General features: G+C 45.1%; 1 protein-coding gene across 1 annotated transcript; it reads right to left on the reverse strand.

The window, feature by feature from the left end:
* Positions 1 to 492: 492 nt before the first annotated feature.
* Positions 493 to 19,327, reverse strand: LOC135378416 (BEN domain-containing protein 5-like). The gene is made up of 9 exons (XM_064611446.1): positions 19,055 to 19,327; positions 17,697 to 17,838; positions 17,462 to 17,556; positions 17,149 to 17,401; positions 16,837 to 16,929; positions 16,682 to 16,780; positions 10,620 to 10,693; positions 3,068 to 3,287; positions 493 to 851 (listed from the first exon to the last, which is right to left on the reverse strand). The coding sequence occupies exons 1-9, from the start codon at positions 19,097 to 19,099 to the stop codon at positions 724 to 726; spliced, it is 1,149 nt and encodes a 382-aa protein (XP_064467516.1). The 5' UTR covers positions 19,100 to 19,327; the 3' UTR covers positions 493 to 723.
* Positions 19,328 to 20,686: the final 1,359 nt, after the last annotated feature.

Raw genomic sequence — 20,686 nt, forward strand, 5'->3', positions numbered from 1 at the left:
GGAAAGTGCTGTTGGAGGACAAGCAAAATATCTTGGACGCGCAAGAGAAAGGCGAAAGGAAGAAGGACGTCATTAACAGATATGGCATACTCCAGAGTTCGCGCTCAACGATCTTGAACACGAAGGACTGCATTGGTGATGCGTTGGAAGAACAAACGAATCCATCATGAACCAAATCGTTGGAAGCCCTCCAGAAGATAATGAGGAAGAGTAGCAAGGCTGACCGCTCTCACCCCTTTTCAAAAAGTAGTAGTAGTTCCCAGTGCTAGTTGAAGATAAAGCTCAAAGGAAGCTCACGAACTGCTTCAACAGAAAATCAACAAAATAAACTTCGTATATTCGAGGTTTAACTTTTTTAAGGACAATATTATTTCCAGCGCTCGGTGACTTGTTTACTTCCAGTGCTCGGACTAAAAACGGCAAAGGATGAGACACGGCAACGGACAAACACACATTCCCAGAACTTCCCACAGGTGATGCCCAAAGAGCATATTCTTTTAAGGAATCGCCCAACTTTTACTGTCATGACAACAGCCACACCTGCTTCTACTCGACAATAAATTATGAGTGTCGACGTGAGACCAGAACATAGGAGGTCACTTAATACATGATGCCTGTCCGCAGAATAACGTTGTGTTTGGCAGTTCAATGGCTTGTATGGGTTGGAATTCCTTTTTCGTGTACCTTGTCTTTCTTAGTTCCAGCACTTAGGATTCTCGCATTTCAAAGCTTGCAACGACGCAGGTCGCTAAGCTTCTCCCGTAAATACTTCTTTACGTTTTGCTTGACGAGTGGGTGAGCTGCGTCCTGGCTTAGGTGTTTCACCGTGGTGAGGAAGTGGAGATAAGCACCTGGAATATTTTTAACACTTTTAATAACCTTTACGTACATGCACAAACAAAATACAGTGCACTTTTGTGAAGTCAAATGCAGCTTAAGTAGAAATTTAGGGTTAAGTCAAACACCCTACGATGTCCCATGTACCTGCAATATACCTGTGACGTAAAAAGAACTTGCTCAAGTCGAATTCATATAACTCGAAACATCGGCTATCCCAAACAGTTACTTTGTCCCAAGGAACATTTTTCATACTCATAACTCGAAATTTCTGCAAAACGTGAATGAAGCCACCATATTGACTGAATGCGACAAGTGGATCGACTCGCTGCCGACACAACCCTATCCAAAGCCAAAGTTGAAAATCTGGAACACACGATTTCTGTGTGTTTGTAAGACTATGTCAAGTTAGAAGATCAAAGTGGTAAAATTTTGCAGTCCCTACAAATGGTTCACGGTTTTGTAAGTCGATCTCTAAGTTGAACACAAAGCAAAAGAAAATACTAGATTACTTCCAAAGCTGTGAAAGTACTGCCACGTCTAGCACTGATTTGCATCCCTCACCTTTTTTGCACGTCACCTATCCTAGTGATGCCATTTGTGACACAATCAACACGCAAGACATGTGGAACTGACTTTGTAGAGACTAACTTTGTTTTTGTTCTTCAGCAGACACTTTCGACAACTTTGTTAATGCAGGAGGTGAGCAAACCAATGTATGCGAGCAAACAGCCACCAATGAGGTGATCATGCTAGCCGTCACAGACTGTGAGGTGTGCGTGGCAGAAAAAGACTGACGAGGATCATAAACTTTACAGAAGCACAGGTGTCCAGCAAAGAGGAAGGGCTATGCGAATATACACGTATTCGAAATATTCTATATTTGTACCGAATAACGGTCCATGCTATTTGTATTCGAACCGAATAACATTTTATGGAATACTCGAATGTTTTCCGTCCTCGTCATCCTTCCTCAAGCTCAAGGAGCTGTTGCCTTCTACTCAAATATATTCGAAATTCCGAAAGCTGGCTTCAACTCATGCCTCTGAGCGTAGGGCAAAGCTTACTTTACATTCCTGTGACTCAAATATATCCTGCAGGGTGGCTTCACCTCATGTCTTTGAGTATTAGGTGAAGCTTACTTCACACTTTGCGCGTGTGGACTTTAATATATCCTGCAAGATGGCTACGCCTCATGTCCCCGAGCGTCAGGCGAAGCCTAGTTTACACTTCTGCCAGTGCTGCTGGGTTGCAGGCATGGTTTCAAAATGTGATTTGAGGGATCACTGAAAACTGCCACGTTTGAGAAATATTTTAGCAAATTTTGGCAGGGAAATTGAAGTTAGTTTAATTATTTTTAGCTTTAGCTGGACCAGCTATGACACCATAGAAAATGGGATTTCATCACATGGTCGCCTAAGTTATGTCTGGGTACTAGATTCCATCTAGAACTACGATTTTCAGAACAATTCTAGAACAAATGAATTCATCAATTAAAAATGTGAAACAAAAATTAAAGGTAACATTTAGATAGGGTGTGCAGACTTTTGCCCTTACAAGTGATGGCAAGTTTGGGCTTCCTGGTGTACCAAAGCTAGCCAGGACATAGTTTGCAGTGAGAGTCTCACAAACTACAACTGAGCACCTGGTTTCACTGCAGACTTTTGCTTACTGTTCAGCAATAAGCACATACTTGTGGATGGTATTCGACATCATTCGATTCGCTACTATTAGAAGATTTTACTATTCAATTTGAATCCAAAAACCACTATTCGCACAGCCCTACAAAGAGGTGATAGAGTGTGTGCACAAACTGAAGGACTTCTGTACCCAGAATGGACCCAGACTGTAAAATAGAGAGTACAGTATGCTCCCGTAACGCTGCACCTGAAATGCCGATCCGTAACATGCAGTGTTGTTGTGAAGCACTGCTGTGTCGTCAACAACAACAAAAGTGCATTTGTGTTACTTGAAAATTGTAAGCATGTTCCTGCTTTTAATGCATGGCAATCTGTTCAAAACTCATTTCCTGAAGCAGTTCCAACAGATATTTTGTGCTGCTGTGGAGCTGAATCCGAACCAAACAGAAAAATATAACGGTTCTGATCCCTTTCTTTTTGCGCGGTGCGCATTCCCCCCCCCCAAAAGCGTACAGCGCCTGTCTCACTTCCCTTTCCTTCTGTGAACATTGTGGTATGCAATTGGTTACATAAGAAGAGGCCCAACTTACGATCGACTGCTCTTCTCTTGACAGGCGTTAGTTGCTGGTGAGCCTCTGTCAGGCCAATGGATTTTGCTCGATTCGACAGTGTTCCGGAAACGCTTCTCTTTTGGAGAGTGTCACTGCCCCAAATTGCAACAGCAAGCTCCTTACAGAAGAGTGAATCTTTGAAGCATAGTAGTTGCCGCCACCTGCTTGTAGGAATTGTGACGCCTTCACCTAGATGTATCTAGGAACATAGAAAGAAAATACTTTGAGACAAGGCAAAGTTTCAGGGCAAAGCACATTGTGTTGGGAAAGGTAGCGCTACTATTCTGATCTCATCTGAGATGGTGAAATTACTGGACAAAATGAACTCTGTACAACTCAAGTTCCTGTGCAAAACAATTAACTAAGTTACTAACAAAGGGAACTTCTTTGAAATCAAGTTCCTGAAATTCCTTTGGAAAAGTAATGAGTTACTTTCAAGTTACATGCTACCTACTGCAGTTGAACGTCCACATAACAGACATTGATTTAACGACATCCTCTATGTAACGTACAGTAAACCCTCCTTATATCGAAGTCGGCGGGACCGCAAAAAAATTCGATATAAGCGGTATTTCGATAAAAGCGGAGACGCTTCAAAAACGGTAAACTCAGACACAGGGAATAGCAAAAACGCCGTCGAATCACGACAGTATTTTATTGTCATTCAAAAAACGCAGTTAGTTGGGTTTGTCGCGTGGCCTCGCCCCCGGCAAGGACTCGTTCCTCGAGTTTCCTCAGGCACGTCATCAATTCATAGTCATCGCCACTGCACTCTACTTTGTTGCGAATCAACCGCAACATATTGCGTGTCTCCGCTGCCGTAGGGATTTCACGCGGTCCCTCAGACTCGTCGTCCGAGGCTCCTTCGTCGACGTCCATGTGACCGACGATGATGTCCACAATTTCGGCATCCGTCACAGGACTGACGACCGGAACGTTCGTATCCACTCGCGCAAAGGAGTCGAAATCATCATCCACTTCTTGCCCCACAAGATCGTGCACTCTTCTGTAGAGGATCTCAGATTCCTCCATGTCATCCAGTTCGACTGGCTGAGCCGCGGCACGTACGCGGCAAAAACCCGCATGTGCGAAGCAATTCGCAATCTTTGCTCCTTCCAGGTCCCTCCACGAACGGCAAATCAGATCAATTGCACCAAGGAGATCAATGCTGTAGCCCTTGTTACAGTCGTACGCAAGCAACATGCGCTGAAGAAGGCTTTTCCGGTACAGCCTCCTCGTCATTTCAATGATGCCCTGGTCCATAGGCTGCAAAACGGACGTGGTGTTGGCTGGCAGGAACTCCACAGTAATGGCGTTAAGATTTTCAATTTTGCCGTGGCTCGGGCAGTTGTCGATGATGAAGAGTACCTTCCGTTGTTTTGCATGGAATTTGCGGTCCAAAAGCCGTACGTAGTCCTCGAAGATGGCTGCTGTCATCCAAGCACGCTTGTTACTCCTGTAGATGCAGTCCTTGGGCAGAGTTGTGTCACGAAAGCAGCGCGGTTTTCCAGCCTTGCCCAGTATTAGCAACGGCAGTTTGTCGTCCACAGTAGCATTAGCTCCAAAGAGGACAGTGATGCGTTCTTTGCTTTGCTTGGTGCCTGACGAAGAGCCGTCCGCAGTTGTGTACATCCGCTTGGGCAGGAGTTTGTAGAACAACGCAGCTTCGTCAAGATTGTAAATATCCCTGTCCGGGTACACTTCTAGAAGTTCCACAAGCCGATTTCGTCGCCATGTATCCACGGTGTCCTGGTTCACGGCACCACTTTCACCGTTGATGGGTGTGCTTCATACAGCATGCCGCTTTTTGTAGCGCTCAAGCCAGCCATTGCTGCATTTGAAGTCCGGCATACCCAATTGCAAAGCTAGCGCCTCCGCCTTTGCGATGAGCGCGGGTCCGTGCACAGGGAGGTTCGCAGACCTGGCGTTCTTCAACCACTCAAGTAGGGCAGCTTCCACCTCTGGATACTTTGAACCTCGGTCACGCTTTCTCTTGCTTGAGAAATTCTTCTCAAAACCGTTGAAGACATCCTGCTTGTTCTTCAGAATGGTCGACAGCGTTGACGCCGGTATGCTGAACTCCTTGGCGATGACAGATTTGCTCTTCTCACCTTTTTCCACTGCGCGGATGAGCGCTACCTTTTGCTCGAGGGTTAAGCACTTCCGCGGAGCCATGGTGCGAAAGAGACAAAAGACTACAAAAGCACTTGCCAAATGGACAATGAACTGCGCAAAACAAAACCACATGAGAAGTGCCCACGTGTTAAGGCGGTCACATGACTGGTCTTTCCCTTTCCCTCTACCATGTCAATGAACCGTCTTCCTGCGTCCTACTTTCCCGCTCCTCCCTCATTGTACAGAAGGAAAAGAGGTTGCAGCGTGATTGTGCAACGTTGTGCAAGGGGAAAAACAAAGAAAAGAAGGAAACGCGGCCTTCGGAAATGTTCTGCGTGGTATGCAGGAGATGGCATGGGCGCCATTCAAAATATGCGGAGTTCGCTGCCCTCGCACTTCGAATAATCTGGTTGAATGTACATGTAAATGCACGGGGACTTCGCCGTACTTCGAATAAAGCGATAATTCGAATAAAGAGACTTCAATATAACGAGGGTTTACTGTATTTCTATTGGACATACATTTCCCCATAGATGCCAATGCGTTTCTGCACTCGATTTAACTAAATGTCTTCGTAACACACGTTCTATTTAACGAAGCCCTAGGCAGCAAACTCCGGAAACACCCGCTTTGCCCTGTTCCACATGCCTGTCCCAATGTGCAAGAGAGGAGAGAGAGAGAGAGAGAGGATCACTCCCACCTACAGGGGAGGGAAGGAGTAACATCAATGTGACGATGCGTTCTTATTGGTTATGACATAATTAGCGAATCAGGCATTCATCACTTTTGCCACATGCTTTTGCTGTGGGAACTGCACAAACACTCCAGTTACATTCGTTTTTCGAATTTGTTTTCCAGTGGTGCTTTCTGATTACTGTGGTCCAAAAAGCTAAAGTTTTGTCAGTTGATGAGGAAATTGCAATAATCAATGTCGTGTCCAAGGCTAAAAAGGAAAATGACTTTCCTATCTGTGACTTACGAACATCCTGCGCTCACCATGCCTCACTGTTCACGCAAAACTTTCTTTATTCGTACACTATTGAATTTAAACATTTCAACAACAATTTAATCCGGGTGCCATCTGAATTAATCCATGGTGTTTTAAGCACTATAACCGTGTGTTCACATGAGGGACATCTTTGTAGAGTATTTTAGTGGAAGAAAGAGTAAAAAAGAAACTGCTGATGGAACTGAAATTGTGCCATGTCTTATGTGGAACATTCGCAGCGACGCTGAGATATGGGGAGTTGGAGCGGAAGTATAGCAAACGATGGCACTGGTGCTGTCGTCTGCTACAGAATATCTTCTGACTGAACTGCAGGATATTCCATGCGGTTACAAGAACAGGAAAACCCACCACACACATAGCAGACGACACCACTGGTGCTGTCGTCTGCTACAGAATATCTTCTGACTGAACTGCAGGATATTCCGCGCGGTTAGCAGAGCGCAAAAAGGCATGATGCTCATAGCAGACGACACCAGTGTTCCTGTCGTCTGTGAAGGAATATCTTGTGACTCTACCGTAGAATATTCTCTGCGGTTTGAAGAGCACGAGAAGACATCCCGCACATCCCGCAGCTTAGTCACAAGATATTGCGTACCAGACGACAGGACCAATGGTGTCGTCTGCTATGTGAGTCATGCATTTCATGTTCTTCGAACCGCATGGAATATCCTGCAGCTCAGTGAGAAGACATTCTGTAGCAGACTACAGCATCAGTGGTGTCGTCTGCTATGTGAGCCATGCCTTTTCGCGTTATTCTAACTGCACGAATGTTTTTTTTTAAATTGAACTGACAATATCGTAATATACACGGTACGGCACTGTAAACCAGTCGATCATAGCTACAAGCTAGTGCGATCCGATAATATTTTTCAACATTTACTTGTTCAAAATGCGGTAGTTACGTTAAGAAAATGAATGGCTGAGGAAACATACATTTATACAAGCGCTAAGATTACACAATAACAGAAATGTAAATATACAGGGTGTCCCAGCTAACTGTGAACATATTTTTTAAATATATACAGGGTGTGTGCAGAAAAACATGACCCGCATTTAGGCACATAGCTTGTTGCCTACCTAACTAACGAACTTCCGGTGGCGCACGATGGCGCATTTATGCGTGCGAAATCTGTAGAAAAATTGTGGAAGCCATACCCAGCTTAAAAAATAAACGGAACAACGAAAACGTCAGCTTCCGTGCATCAGAATAGGGCAACATGGTGGGCAACAGGGTGTATGTGAAAGGGCAACATGGTGCACGTAGGAGAGTTGTGTTCAAGTACCGCTAGGGGAGCTATCGGTGCATAAATCGAAACGATGTCCCACATGGATGCTAATCGGCAGTGCCCCTAGCGGTGCCTGCACATAACTCTTATGAGACCGAAATACAGTACCATGCAGTGTCATGAGCGCCCTATTCTAATGCATGGAAGCCCATGTTTTTGCGCTTTGTTTATTTTTTTACATTGAGTATGGCTTCCAGGATTTTTTTGTAGCTTTCGTACGCATAAATACGCCGTCGTGCGCCACCGGAAGTTCCTCGGCTAAGTAGACAACGAGTTACATGTAAAAATGCGGGTCATGTTTTTCTGCACACACCCTGTATAACACTTTTTCCAAGATGAAATCAATTGCAATATAGCATATGCTGAAGGGCACTCCCTAGGAGGGCATTAGCAAAGTCCAAAGGCAATGTCTGAATTAACTTTCATTAATTAACTTTTTAATTATAAAAGCTACAAAATTGTCCCAATGAGAACATCTGTTCCTTTTGGTCACCTGATATCGTAGCCGTTTTCAGAACAAAAATCCGCTCGATAGATCGCCCGCAAAAAATTAGTGAAGGAACGCCATATTTTTCTTTCATGCCTTTTCGTGCTCTTCTAATCGTGTGGAATATCCTGCAGCTCAGTCGGAAGATATCCTCTAGCAGACGACATGACCAATGGTGTCGTCTGCTATGCTTCCGCTTTAACTCTCGATATCGCGGCGCGTGCGAATCCTCAACATAAGACGCAGCAGAATTTAAGTCCTGTCAGCAGCTTTTTACTTTTCCTTCCACTACATGTCTGTAGAATATTCTGCGGGGATGTCCCTTATGTGAGTACACGGTTATAGTGCTTAAAAACATCATGGATTAACTCAGATGGCACCCGGATTAAATTAAACAGCATCGGGATTTTTTCAGGCGGCGCCCGAATTAAATTGAATGGCGCCTGGATTATTTCAGATGGCACCTGGAGTAAATCAAATGGCACTTGGACTAAAACGGACGGGAAAAGCTGTAGTCCTAGAGTGCGAAGTGGACGTTGTATTCCACTTCGCTGGCAAGTGAACTTATCCCTGGTCCACTGTAATTTTGACATCTGCCCTACAAATATTTGCAAATCTTCACCGGGGTGAATTGAAAACACTTTGCATTCCTTTCAGGTGCATACAGCAGATACATGCACCGGGTCCACCGGGCGTTTTTGCAAGCTAAATGATAATTTCCATTTACATTCCATAATATATCAATTGTTTATGGCCCTACCGCAATTCGCCCGAGTTACTTTTTGTCGGTAAATATACCAGAAACATTCTCACAGAGTACCGAAATCAAACTTTTGCGTAATTTTCACTTTAGTTTGAAACCGAAACTTTAACGGCCTCGCTGTCGACAAGTGGAGCAGACTGAGCGCCATCTGCATCAGTACGTGTTTTGAAATGTCGCGAGCGGTAGGCGGGTGGAAGCAGTTCCCGTCTTTCAACTCTTCAAGATGGGCAAAAAACTTGAATGTTTTTGAATCTCTATAGTCAAGTGCTGCATTTTGCATAGTTTCTTCGTCTCTACAACGTCTGCGCCAGCTAAATCGCGAAAAACTACGAGCGACGCATATGACTGCAATTACGATGGTGAGTAGTTTATGATTTGATATTTATGCAAGTTTATCTGAATGTGTAGATCTACTCCCTCTTATTACTGTTATTTAAAATAGCTTAAGTGCACACTAGCTAGTGGGGGAACTCTAAGAGCCCCTGCTCAGGCTTGTAACTGACTTTGTTATGTGTCTTGTCTCTTAGCTGGCAGTTCGTCATAAAAATGGAGGACGCTTGCAAGATACTATGAATCCTGCAGAATAAGGGCCAGCGGGACTAAAGTGAGAAACGCTGCGCGAGTGTTGCAGGAAAACATCCTCCTGTATCTGTCAGTCTTTGTGCTACCTGTGTGCTGTTTTGACATGGATGACAAAAGACGCTGTTCTTCATTGGACGGCTACCTCTGAGTGGACCCCTGATCTGCACCCAGGCCGAGAACTTTCGAGGCAAGATTGGGCATCAAAGCCTTCAAAATATCAGAACGCTGGTTTCCACAGTTTAAAGAACGCCGTGGAGTTATCCACGAAATTCCATCAATCCGTGGATTAACGGCGGAAGCCCTTGATATGTTAAAGGACTTTTGCTGCAGTGCTCCCGGCACTGCCGAACCAGTGAACCACTTGGCGATTATCAGAAAAGTTGTTTTAAAGGCTGAGATCTCTGGTACAAAGCGAACCACACTCCACACTCTTTTCACAATAAAGGTACATTGATAACGGCAAATTCACCTGGTATTTTGTTGCCCGTTCGATAATTCGACATTCGGACATTTTCGTTGGTCCCGTGCGAGCCGAATTGACAGGGTCTTACACTATTCACACAGTGCTACAACATATGCATTGATAGTTCCAGTAAATAAAAAAATCGAAGGGGCAAAATCCTTTAGTAGTCTGCATAGTACAGCATTAAAGGCTATTACACAGCAGTGTAAAAGGACGAACTTATGTTGAATGTCACGAAACTGATTACATATCATAGAAGAGTCAGTGAGGTATACGAGCTGCAAACCATTACTGAAATCATTTCAAGGTTCACTTCCGAGCTACAAGCACATAATACATCTCCCCCACAGAGGTGTTTCAGCATTCCCACGGTCTAGGATAGCATTCCTACATGTGCGTACTAAAAAGGCTTAGCTACTGCGTATGACTTTGGAATGTTCGTAACATAAACAATACCACAGCTCCCAACGTGTGTTGGGCCACCTACGCTGCTGCAGCCGCTAGTTCAAAAACAAAGCAAAGGGATGCCTCGAGCAGCAAAAAGCTGCTGCCACACCGCTGCTTCTTGCATAGAACTATGGGACTCCAGCCTTATAGCCACCTAAAATGAACTGTTTCTGTGCCCAAATATCTGGAGTTCAGTAATGGCACAATTTTCTGTATTATTTTGGGGAACCTATTCACAGTCCAGGTACCCATGATAATTTTTGCGGTCTGTGTGTGTGTGCATGTGGGGTGGGGAGGGGGGGGGGAGGGGGGGCTATTGGAACAGAGTGACCCAGGAACATAAGAACCCTACACTCCCAAGCGAAGCCTGTGACCTCACCTGATCATCTTCCTCCATGCCAAACTCAGGGGTATTTGAAGGATGCGGGGGAGAAGCCGCAGGAAGTGGAGAACCTGCGCAAAATACCAGGAATTACGTGTCTTTAGTTGCTTCAAACAGGAAATCAAATGAACCTCACAATGAACAGCTGACAACAATCCCAGTGTGCATGTATACAATTATGTTGAATTATGGGGTCACGGAACACTACACTGCCTTAGACTATCAACGTAGCAAACACAGGTTCTTCATCTCAGTGAGGAGTTCCTTGTGAAACTCCCTTCATCTACCCTGCACTTTAGAGCAATTTATAGCAACTGCAACATCAAATGCATCAGTAGCTGAACTAGAGTACTGCACACGCTCCGGCTCACCCGAATGTCTAAGCACGGCACAGTCTGTGGGCTAAGTCGGGAAATGCCTTCTCTCTGCAGGTCTGGACCAGGGTCAAGTTTCACATTACGAGCCCAGGCCCGTACTTTGCCGGTTCTAGGTAGGGCTCCAACCTGTGTAACCCCACTTTTTGCTAGCCACTGTCAACTTTTACAGCCTGTTTCACTAGACCAGGCTGGGTAGTCTCGAAATTGCTGAGGCTCAGGTGTGAAAGTAAGAAATTATTCATGCTTGGCCCCGGCCAGGTATGCAGTCATCGAGCCAGTCCCAGGCAGTTCCATCAAAGGTGGGCCCGGCCTAAAAATGTGGCCCGTGCAATGCTCTAACCTGAACCATTGGCACATGGTTCCATCTCGGCATCAACACACTACCCCGTTAACAGTTCAACACATAAATGTAAGAAAATGAACAAATTACAATATACCGGATAGCTGAAATTCGTGTAGGCTACAAGAAAGAACAGCTTACAAGATCATAGCATGTTTTTCTCATGTCCATCTCTGTATACCCTCACGTATATGCAACATGTTTCACATCCCTGACTTGAATAACTGGTGTCAAATCCACCAACTCATTAAAACAGTTCTTTTTGGAAAGCACTCTTGAGACATCAACCCAAAACTGGCTTACAGGTCACTAATTGGAATACGCTAATCAATTTTAAAAATATATCTGTTTTTCATCGGTTTCTGCAACCACGCCCCAGTGATGTGTGCCTTCAGCAAGAGCCATCACAGTAAAAAAAAAAGAGCCAAATCTCATTCGCAGGAAGTCGCTAGTGGCGTCCCAAAAAGTAACTAAAATTGAAACTGAAAGTCGCTAAAAAAGTCACTGCCGCTACTGTGCCCTTTTTATTCATTGTACGTTATGAAACAATGTGGTGACAGACCTACTATGATGTTTCAGTGAATGAGCGCGCTAGATGGCGAAGGGAGGACATGACAAAATTAGTCTGAGTGGTTTGTTTATTGCTTGCAAAAGGTTCCGATGCCTTCTCGTCTTTTTGCAACCTACTATGCTTCTCTATGTCTGACAACTTCACATAAGTCTCACTCCTGCAAGAGATGCACTGCGCCCTCGTGTCACAGTCTTTGACTGGACACAGCTATCCCTTGAATAGTGGCAGAATCACCAAGCTCTTGCGGTATACTTGTTGTCTTACTTAGGAGGCATTTTGTAACTTGCGCCTAGTCAACGCGGCGCATCAGAAAAGTGGCAACCTGGAAACGGTTCAAAGAAACTAGCGCTGCGAAGAGCAGCAACGAACCCGCACGATGCTGGAAGCTGGAACTCCCCGTGACATGGGATTGGCCCTGAGCAGTTATGGCCGGCGAAAGCTGGCGCGCTTTCATATTGTTCTTCGCCAGAGCTTGTCGTCCACCAAAATGTGACAGGAAAATCACTATTCTTCATGACTCTGACTTCATGAAGGAATATTCGTGTCGCTAAAATGTCGCTGAACATATCAGAAAGTCTCCAAAAAATCTGCTAATCCCTAACACAAAATTCTGTCACTAGACAGACCCTGAAACCCACTAAATTTAGAGACTTTTCCCCAAATTTGGCAACGCTGCCTTGACCAATGTTTTATGTGGACTCCAGATTTCTAGGCAAATGCCTATTTTTTCTCATGCACTCCTAACAGCGAGTCAGCCTGTCATCTGCATGCTCTAACCGCACTATACGCTATATACAATAATACGCCTTATTCATAAGTGCTGCCATCTCGTGGCGGCGGCGGCGCACATAGCATGACTGCCCGAATACTCAAACATGGCGCCGCCGCTGCTATGTTTGAGTATTCGGGCAGTCATGCTATGTGCGGTCTCCTGTAACGGGACCAGCTGAAGAGTCGGCATCCTTGAGATTCAGGCTTGGGATGGCAGGCGAGCAGGAAGAATGGACAGTGGAGCTCACGAAGCTGACATTTATTTCGGAAAACTTTGTTACCGTCTTCTACAACGAACAAACAGCGAGCTCGGCCTAGCTGCAACTTTGTGACTGAATCTCACGTCAAGTTGCGCACTTTTACGACTCTGTCGCTTTTGTACATATGAATACTCAACTACATAAGTATACAGCAGAGTATTACGTTGCAGGTCCAAATGTGCGCGTTTGTGCAGCAGCATGGAGTGGCAATGGAATTACTACACCACTTTCTGCTTAGGTGCTGGGTCTGGGTATTTGAGCACCTGTGACACATTTTGTGTACCTTGAGTAAAATATCATATGTACTTTCATACTGTACGAGTAACTGTTTGGTGCCAGACAGCAAACAAAGGTGGATACATTCTCTTAGAGATGGAAGTCGTGGGGGCTGACTGTTCACACGAAGATAGAGGGAGAGCCCCTTCCTTGGAGACACAAAAAACCAGACTTTCTGTGACGATTTGACGACTTCCTCGCATGTTACGTTGTTAAACAACATGGTAGCGTGCCATACAGGCTCATGCGATTGTAAAGGCCGAAGATTGAAAGGCTCTCCCTCTATCTTCGTGTGAACAGTCAGCCCCCACGAAGATAGAGGGAGAGCCCCTTCCTTGGAGACACAAAAAACCAGACTTTCTGTGACGATTTGACGACTTCCTCGCATGTTACGTTGTTAAACAACATGGTAGCGTGCCATACAGGCTCATGCGATTGTAAAGGCCGAAGATCAGTCAAGCATCCATAGCTCTATCAGAAAAAGTGCTTGGATTCCTTGAAAGTGTGTTGTAGATGTCGCAGTTGTTCTCTTTCCTTTTGTGTTGTTGGTTTTTTATTCCCTGGCTATGCTATTTCGAAATGAACTTAATTGTGAGTGTGCGCTTGTCCCCTTCTCGTCGTTCCTGTTCCTCGTGCACTGTTTGGCGCGCTACCATGTTGTTTAGTACATACCAACTAGCCCAACTTGCTGTTCTCGTTCAAGTTGTTCAGAATATTTTATTAACATAATTATCTCATTACACAAGTAACTGCTCAGATTACACTTTGCTTTTAACTAACACAATGACAACGTTCGAGTTATGTTGGTTTTCTTTATGACGCAAGGGCAACAGCACACCTGGAGCACGCTGCTTTTGCTCTGAAATCTGATGTGTCGTACTTTGTTATCTGTTTGATACACAGCTCCTTTTCAGAAATCATTATAGCAACGGTGGCCCAAACCGGCATGCGCCACAAAGAGAGACAGTGCACAAAGCTAATTTTCCCAATCATTTTCTAAATGCTGGTCTGGCAGCACGCTTCCACTAGAAATTCAACACTCCTGCAGATAAATGAAGTCCTCTGTAGCTCGCGTGTAGCATACACCTACTTCTGAAAGAAGCTACCGTCCCGTGACACACAAAACAACCGCAATCTAACCATGTTCTGACCATGAACGTGTCACATGCTATTTAATTATTTTAGAGGCCCTAATAGCGAGCAGAAGGTTCACCTTGTTGGTATTGAGGCCAATATTGCCCTTTTGTGTGCGCAGTGGCACGCAGTAGTAATGGGGCATTGCCGGTCAACCTCTCGGGATGCCGCGTTGTTGGCGACATGCGATGCGGCTAAAACCGAAACCACTGGCATCTATACTCAAACATGGCGCGTAAACGTAGTCTCAGTCTCCGCACATAGATGGCGCGCACTTATGCATAAGGCGTATTGCTGGACTTGTGATGGACTAGTTGTTCAGCTCCACACGCGGTTTTAAAATCAGGACCACATTTACTTGCCAAACGACTTCATCAATAAGGATCACTGGCTCATTACGTATAGTAATACTTAAATAATGAATCAGACAGTTCTTATAATAAAAAAGGCACACATCGGTTCAGCAGTAAATCAGGTAAGAAGAGGAGCAGCAAACATGATTGGTGACACAAGGAAAGTAAAGGTGCACACATGCGGCATGTACATCATGATACCTATCATTGTTGCTCCTCCTCTGGAACATGCCCTCTATCTTCCTACGCTGCTAGCAGGTAAGGAAGACCATTGGGGTCCTATTCTCGTCAAAGTAATCAGCCTCGATTGCCTTAAATCTCACCTGTCATTGGTCACGTGAAGGAGGCGTGAAGAACAGAAATGAATGTCAGGTGCTGTTAACCAATCCTAGAGCGCTTGAGCATGAAATTGTGTTGTAGCAGGAAACCATGCAGAACCTTGAAATTCGTATTATTTAACCACGTATGTGATGTGCTTTTGGAAAGACCTTGCGACAGGTCCGCAAGAAGACAAGATTGTTGACATAACGGCACGCAAATGATTTTACTAAACTTTTTCTCGATGGTGCTTATGTTTTCGAGTTGGAAATAATCAATCTAACTGAAAATGTGATTGTTTGATTTGGATATGTGCTTATGATCACAATATGGAGATATGCACCTGTAAAACCTCAACACAAACACAAATCACTAAATCACTTTGCCGTAGTGAACGCTACTGCCAACTTGTCCATTGCTTCGATGTGCTAGTGGCGAATTCGGGTAGTCATTTCATGGCAACATGGCATAGTGCTCAGAAATTGCTAGGTCCATGCCCACCCTGGATCATGAGACCGTTACCACCTAAATATGAGTGCCAGGAATCTAACAGTTTCAGATACTTGAATCACACTATGGGCATCGCTGTGGCTTCGGATCCCGTCGTCTGCTAATCCACATCACCTTGCACATGCGGGCCAATGACGGCCCACACCAACCTCGCGATCCGGATGTGACGACACCGAATATAGTTGGACAATCCACTGCCCGGTCGCTTCGAGGTCTTGTGAGAAAAGTGCTAGCTGGCAAATCCCTGGAGCTCAGAAGGTGCCTGGCAAAATCTGGCAAAAAAGTTGCCACAAAATGACGACCCAAATTTGCCATAACATTAATCACTTGTAGCTGTTGATCACTTTTAACCGTTCAAAGTAATTTCACAAGTGACAGCCTTGGATATTGAGAAGAAACGGAAAACAACATTCCAAAACCATTCATATAGGTCGAGACACAGACTGCTTCCAGTAGCCAATTCAAAGACAACTTGCTCTTATTGGTTTGTAATGATACTTCCTCACACAAAAAGTACATATATTGACAATTTAGCACATCAACAAATCTCAGGAGATGAATGGCAGCAGCACAAAATCAGCGCACCGGCAGCATAGCTTTGGTCACTGTGGCATTAGCACTGATTTGACGCGATGTCTAGCATGATGTAAAGTAATCAAGGACGATTACTTTTCACGAAAATAGGCCCCCTGGGAAAAATGTTCAGGCTATTTCGGTTTGAAAAAAGTATAATCACTTTACATAACCCAAAAATGCAGATCTTGCAGCAAGCAGGTGGCCATTATAGTTAAGGGCCACTAACCGAGTAAGCGGCCATACTAACTGATTTGTTTTGTTAGCTCTTTCTATTATGTACAATACATACGCCATATGTTTCTTATCACATTTGTTACGTTACTGTACTACTTGTTTATATAATATTGTGTGTTATTTGTGTATTACGTATATCTGTTTCAAATGTCATGTAATTGCTACACATGTAACTATCTGATGTTATTTTAATAATTGTCTTCTTTATGATGCCTCTCTCCTCTATAATGCCTTCTTGGCCGTGAAGGTATATAAATAAATAAATAAAATAAATCATGAATGCCATGGCGGAAAACAGTCACCAGTGCTCATTGTAAGAAAAGGAGAAAGGTGACTGACCCTGAATGAATGGCATGTTATCCAATGGGGGCTGTACAGAAGGAACATCCCCAACCTCTTGCTTTGGCAATCTTGTTTTCTTCTGTGAGCTGGCTTCATCTGCAAATAAGCAATCATGAATCTTCTTGCTACCAGCACTGTGGGATATCACCTACCCTGAACAGGTGTAACGGCAGCCGGTAAGGGCTGTACACGAGAGACGAGCACAACGCCTTCCTGGGGAAAACATATTTTCTCCCATGAGCTGTCTGGAAAATAAGCAACCCAGCTTATTTCTTTTTCTGCCAACACTGGAAAGCCTCCACACCTGAGCCACAGGCAAAATATACTCGATCACGATTTGAAGAACAGCACACACATTTTCCATGTGTCGCTACATCCTTGAAATTCGAAGACGCATCGCAAGGTAGCATGCAATGACTCCTGTACATAAATACTGTAAACAAAATTTGCATGCGGTGCGATACCTTTTTCTAGTACTTTGCAGCACAGTGCTGCCTGAAGATCTTCATTCAGTCTCCTGAGCTTTCGGATTTCTGCTCGTGCCTCCTTGAGTTCTTTTACCTTTTCTCTGAGTTGCTTTTCTGGTACTACTCCACCTGTACTGGAGTCGCTGTTACTGCTTGCATCGCTAGCGAGGACATCCATGCTGCGCAGCAGTTGGAGCTGCTCTTGGCGTTTCACAGCAGCCCGAGAACGCCGTTTTTTAAAGCTGTCCGTCTTGAAAGAAACAAGAACAGAAGTAGCGGCAACAAACAAAACACACCCAGCGATATCTACCTTCACTTGTTTCTCAACAGCTACCCTGTTACAAACCGGTGAAGCACACTTTCGTTTTTCTGCACTGAGATACGCGTCCATCTCTTCGTGTGTCCCTGGAAGTGGTCACACAAAAGTGAATCCTCGCAACCAAGCTTAGTTGTTTCCACTTGGCCGTATATTTCGCAGGAGTTCAGACTAAATATAGCGCGCGTACCGTGCAGCGTCCCTAAAATACGGCTGTACGTATACTTACTTGTCATGTGAAGAATCTGAGCGTCGTAATATCGGCCCACTGTTCTTTCGTCGCCCTGCCAGTAGCACTTGACGACGTTCGATGGGTCGAAGTCTTTCACATTTTTTGGTAGGAAGGCCTGAACGGCATCCGACGTCGTAACGGTTGTGTACAGGGTGTCGAACCGAACCCGAACCCGAACCGAAAACCGTACCCGAACCGTTATTTTTGCCGGAACCGAACCCGAACCCGAACCGAAATTTTCATGACACTGTTGAACCCGAACCGGAGCAGAACCGTAAAAAATAATAGCGGTAACCGGTTCGCAACAAAACGGTTCGGACATAAAAGAAGTCAGCATAAGAGTTCCTCTCTATCCCCGAACAAAGACACATTGGTATCATCATCACGCGCCTATATCATGGATTTCAGAAATTTTCACCTAGCAGTAAGACGACGACGTATAGTAAGTATACTTTCAGCGTCTTTTTAACATGTTGAAGCGCAGTTGTCCTTGTGAGCGCCGCGGCTAGCGCCCCACGCACGCGGTGCGGCATCTACTCTTAGAGACGAGGTGCCACGCTGACGAATGAAACAGGAATGGAGTAGGCCAGTTCTGTAGCTCTACAAGCCGAATATGCGATCAAATAAGCGCCCAAGATTTCCCGTTACACGTGAGCAGTACAAATTAAACAAGTCAGAAACATGAGAAGTGGAGAAGGAGCGTACGCAGAACGGTGCCTGTTTGATTGGTCGTGGCTTGAAAAGTAAATGTGGTTCTGCTTATTCGTAGCGCAGTTGTGTCGTGACATATTGCCTTTGTGTTGTGGATTAACTAGTACACTGCTGTGAGCTCGGACAGAGTAATGCTGGCAGGCTTATTTTCGACGTGCTTCAGTACGGTTTCAGATCGATTCACGTTGCGAATGCAGTGTGCCGGCTAGTACTGTCGTCTATGTTACACTGTCCATCTTATTAGGCTTCCTTTAAGTGTATCTTGCTGGCACTGTGCGTGTGGAAAAAAAGATTTTGGGAACAGAAAGTAGCAGGACTACACCGCTTCAACAGCGTGGACTCTATTTGCAATAAGTGTTCATCCATTCCTCATTTCTCTCGCTAAAGGGCTACCTCACCGTTAGAGACGTCAATGCAGACAACAGCACTAAGCTATTAGCCACGCATTTCCTGATAAAAGCTGTTTTATGGAACATATAAAACGGAAGCGTTGAACCGGTTCGCGAACCGGTTCGGGGCTGCGAACCGGTTTGCGAACCGGTTCGATTCTTGGCGTGGCCGAACCGGAACCGAACCGGAACGAAATCAAAACAACGTGAACCCGAACCCGAACCGAACCCGTATTTTTTGCGGTTCGACACCCTGGTTGTGTACCCATCCAACGAAAAACGCACGCACAGGACGTACATGGTGACGAATGTCCAACAGCACGCAGAAGACGGACGCGAATGCAGCTTTTATCAAAGCCTGACGCGCGACAATAGTTCAATATTTTTACAGAAGTAGAAGCAGACTAGTGCCTTTGCTAACAAGGTAGTGAGCATGAAATCTTTCAAGGTAGCGAGCTGCCATCTTGGCAGTGTTGCCAGGTCACCTAGGCGGAAATTCACGAACTCGGCATCAGAAAATTCCGTAGATGCAGTGTACATCATTGATCTCTGGTGTACATAGGCCTGTTGCACGATGTTTTGGGACGCTCTGGCCGCTCCTGTGTTTCGTTGTTTCGTTTCACGTCCTCTTTCCTCCATCCCAGGCGAAAATCTGGACTGGTCCCAGAATGGTTCCAGTTGAATCTGGACTGGTTCCAGTTGGATGTTTGATGGTCGCCGGAATGGTTCCAGTTGAATGTGGATGGTCCCAGCTGGATTCCCAAGTGGGGTGGCTGGTTCCACTTTGGTGACATCAGTGGTACCACTCTGGTCTCAGATGGTTCCAGAAGTTCCAGCTGGAACCTCACCGGTACCATTTTGTTCCCAGAATGGTCGCTGAGACTCCAAGTTGGGCAGCTTCCCCCCTTGAGATTTCATCTTGTCCACACTTGCCATGTTTTGTTTGATCTATTACTCTGATCTATTTTAGCACAGGCATGATCTCTTTTTATTGCTGTTTATCCAGGTGCGCGCGTCTGCGAATGCTGTATCCCTGTAACTCCAATTCGTGCACATTCTCATCTGAAGTGAAGATCACCAGAGAAATGTAAAAAGATACATGTCAACAACAACAAAAATTAAGCTAAATACTACAAGAAAGACAACAAGAAAAAAAGAAAAGGTAATTGCAGAGGCTGGTGCAATGTGAAGACGCCACGGCAATTCAAATTTCAAACGGCGAGAGCCGAGAGGGAGAGTAGAGGGCGAGAGTGGCAGGTGGCAGTTGGAACTTGGACGCGTCGCAGCAGGTTGGTTTTGTCTTCAGTAGCCGTCGCAAGGATGGTGTATCTCCTGTGCAGTATTTACGTGTGTTTGAGTGCGCTGTGTAAGACAATGCGATGACAATGGTTCCTGTGCAACACATTGTCGATTTCCCGGAAGAATTTTGACGCCAAGAAGACGTAAACGGCGTAGGGGCAAGAACGCACTGTGAAACGCCAATCGGACTGCACGTCGCGAATGTTTGCAGGTATGAGTGATGACCGTGATGTTTTGATTACTATTAATTAGATGTTTCATTTAAGAAACTTCGGAGGAACTTGAAGAGAAACAGGATAAGAAGATTGTCGTGTCCGGCTGATATCAGCAGATAAACGATCGCCCCTGGCAACTGTGGGATATTGCGCAACACAGTGTAACACGCGCTCAACGAGTCAGTCGCGCCCAGACTCCCGTAATGGAAACTATGCTCCTATGTACTCTGATGTAATATCGATTAAACAGTTGGAAAATACAACAAATGGCGACGAGGATGGGATCTCCGACATCGATGGACGACTGATCGCATGTGTCTTATGACGTAGAATCATCGATCTGCCAACTGTGAGTACAGGAATGTGCTACTAA

The sequence above is a fragment of the Ornithodoros turicata genome, chromosome 1 (assembly GCF_037126465.1).
Source record: "Ornithodoros turicata isolate Travis chromosome 1, ASM3712646v1, whole genome shotgun sequence".
NCBI classification, from domain to species: domain Eukaryota; kingdom Metazoa; phylum Arthropoda; class Arachnida; order Ixodida; family Argasidae; genus Ornithodoros; species Ornithodoros turicata.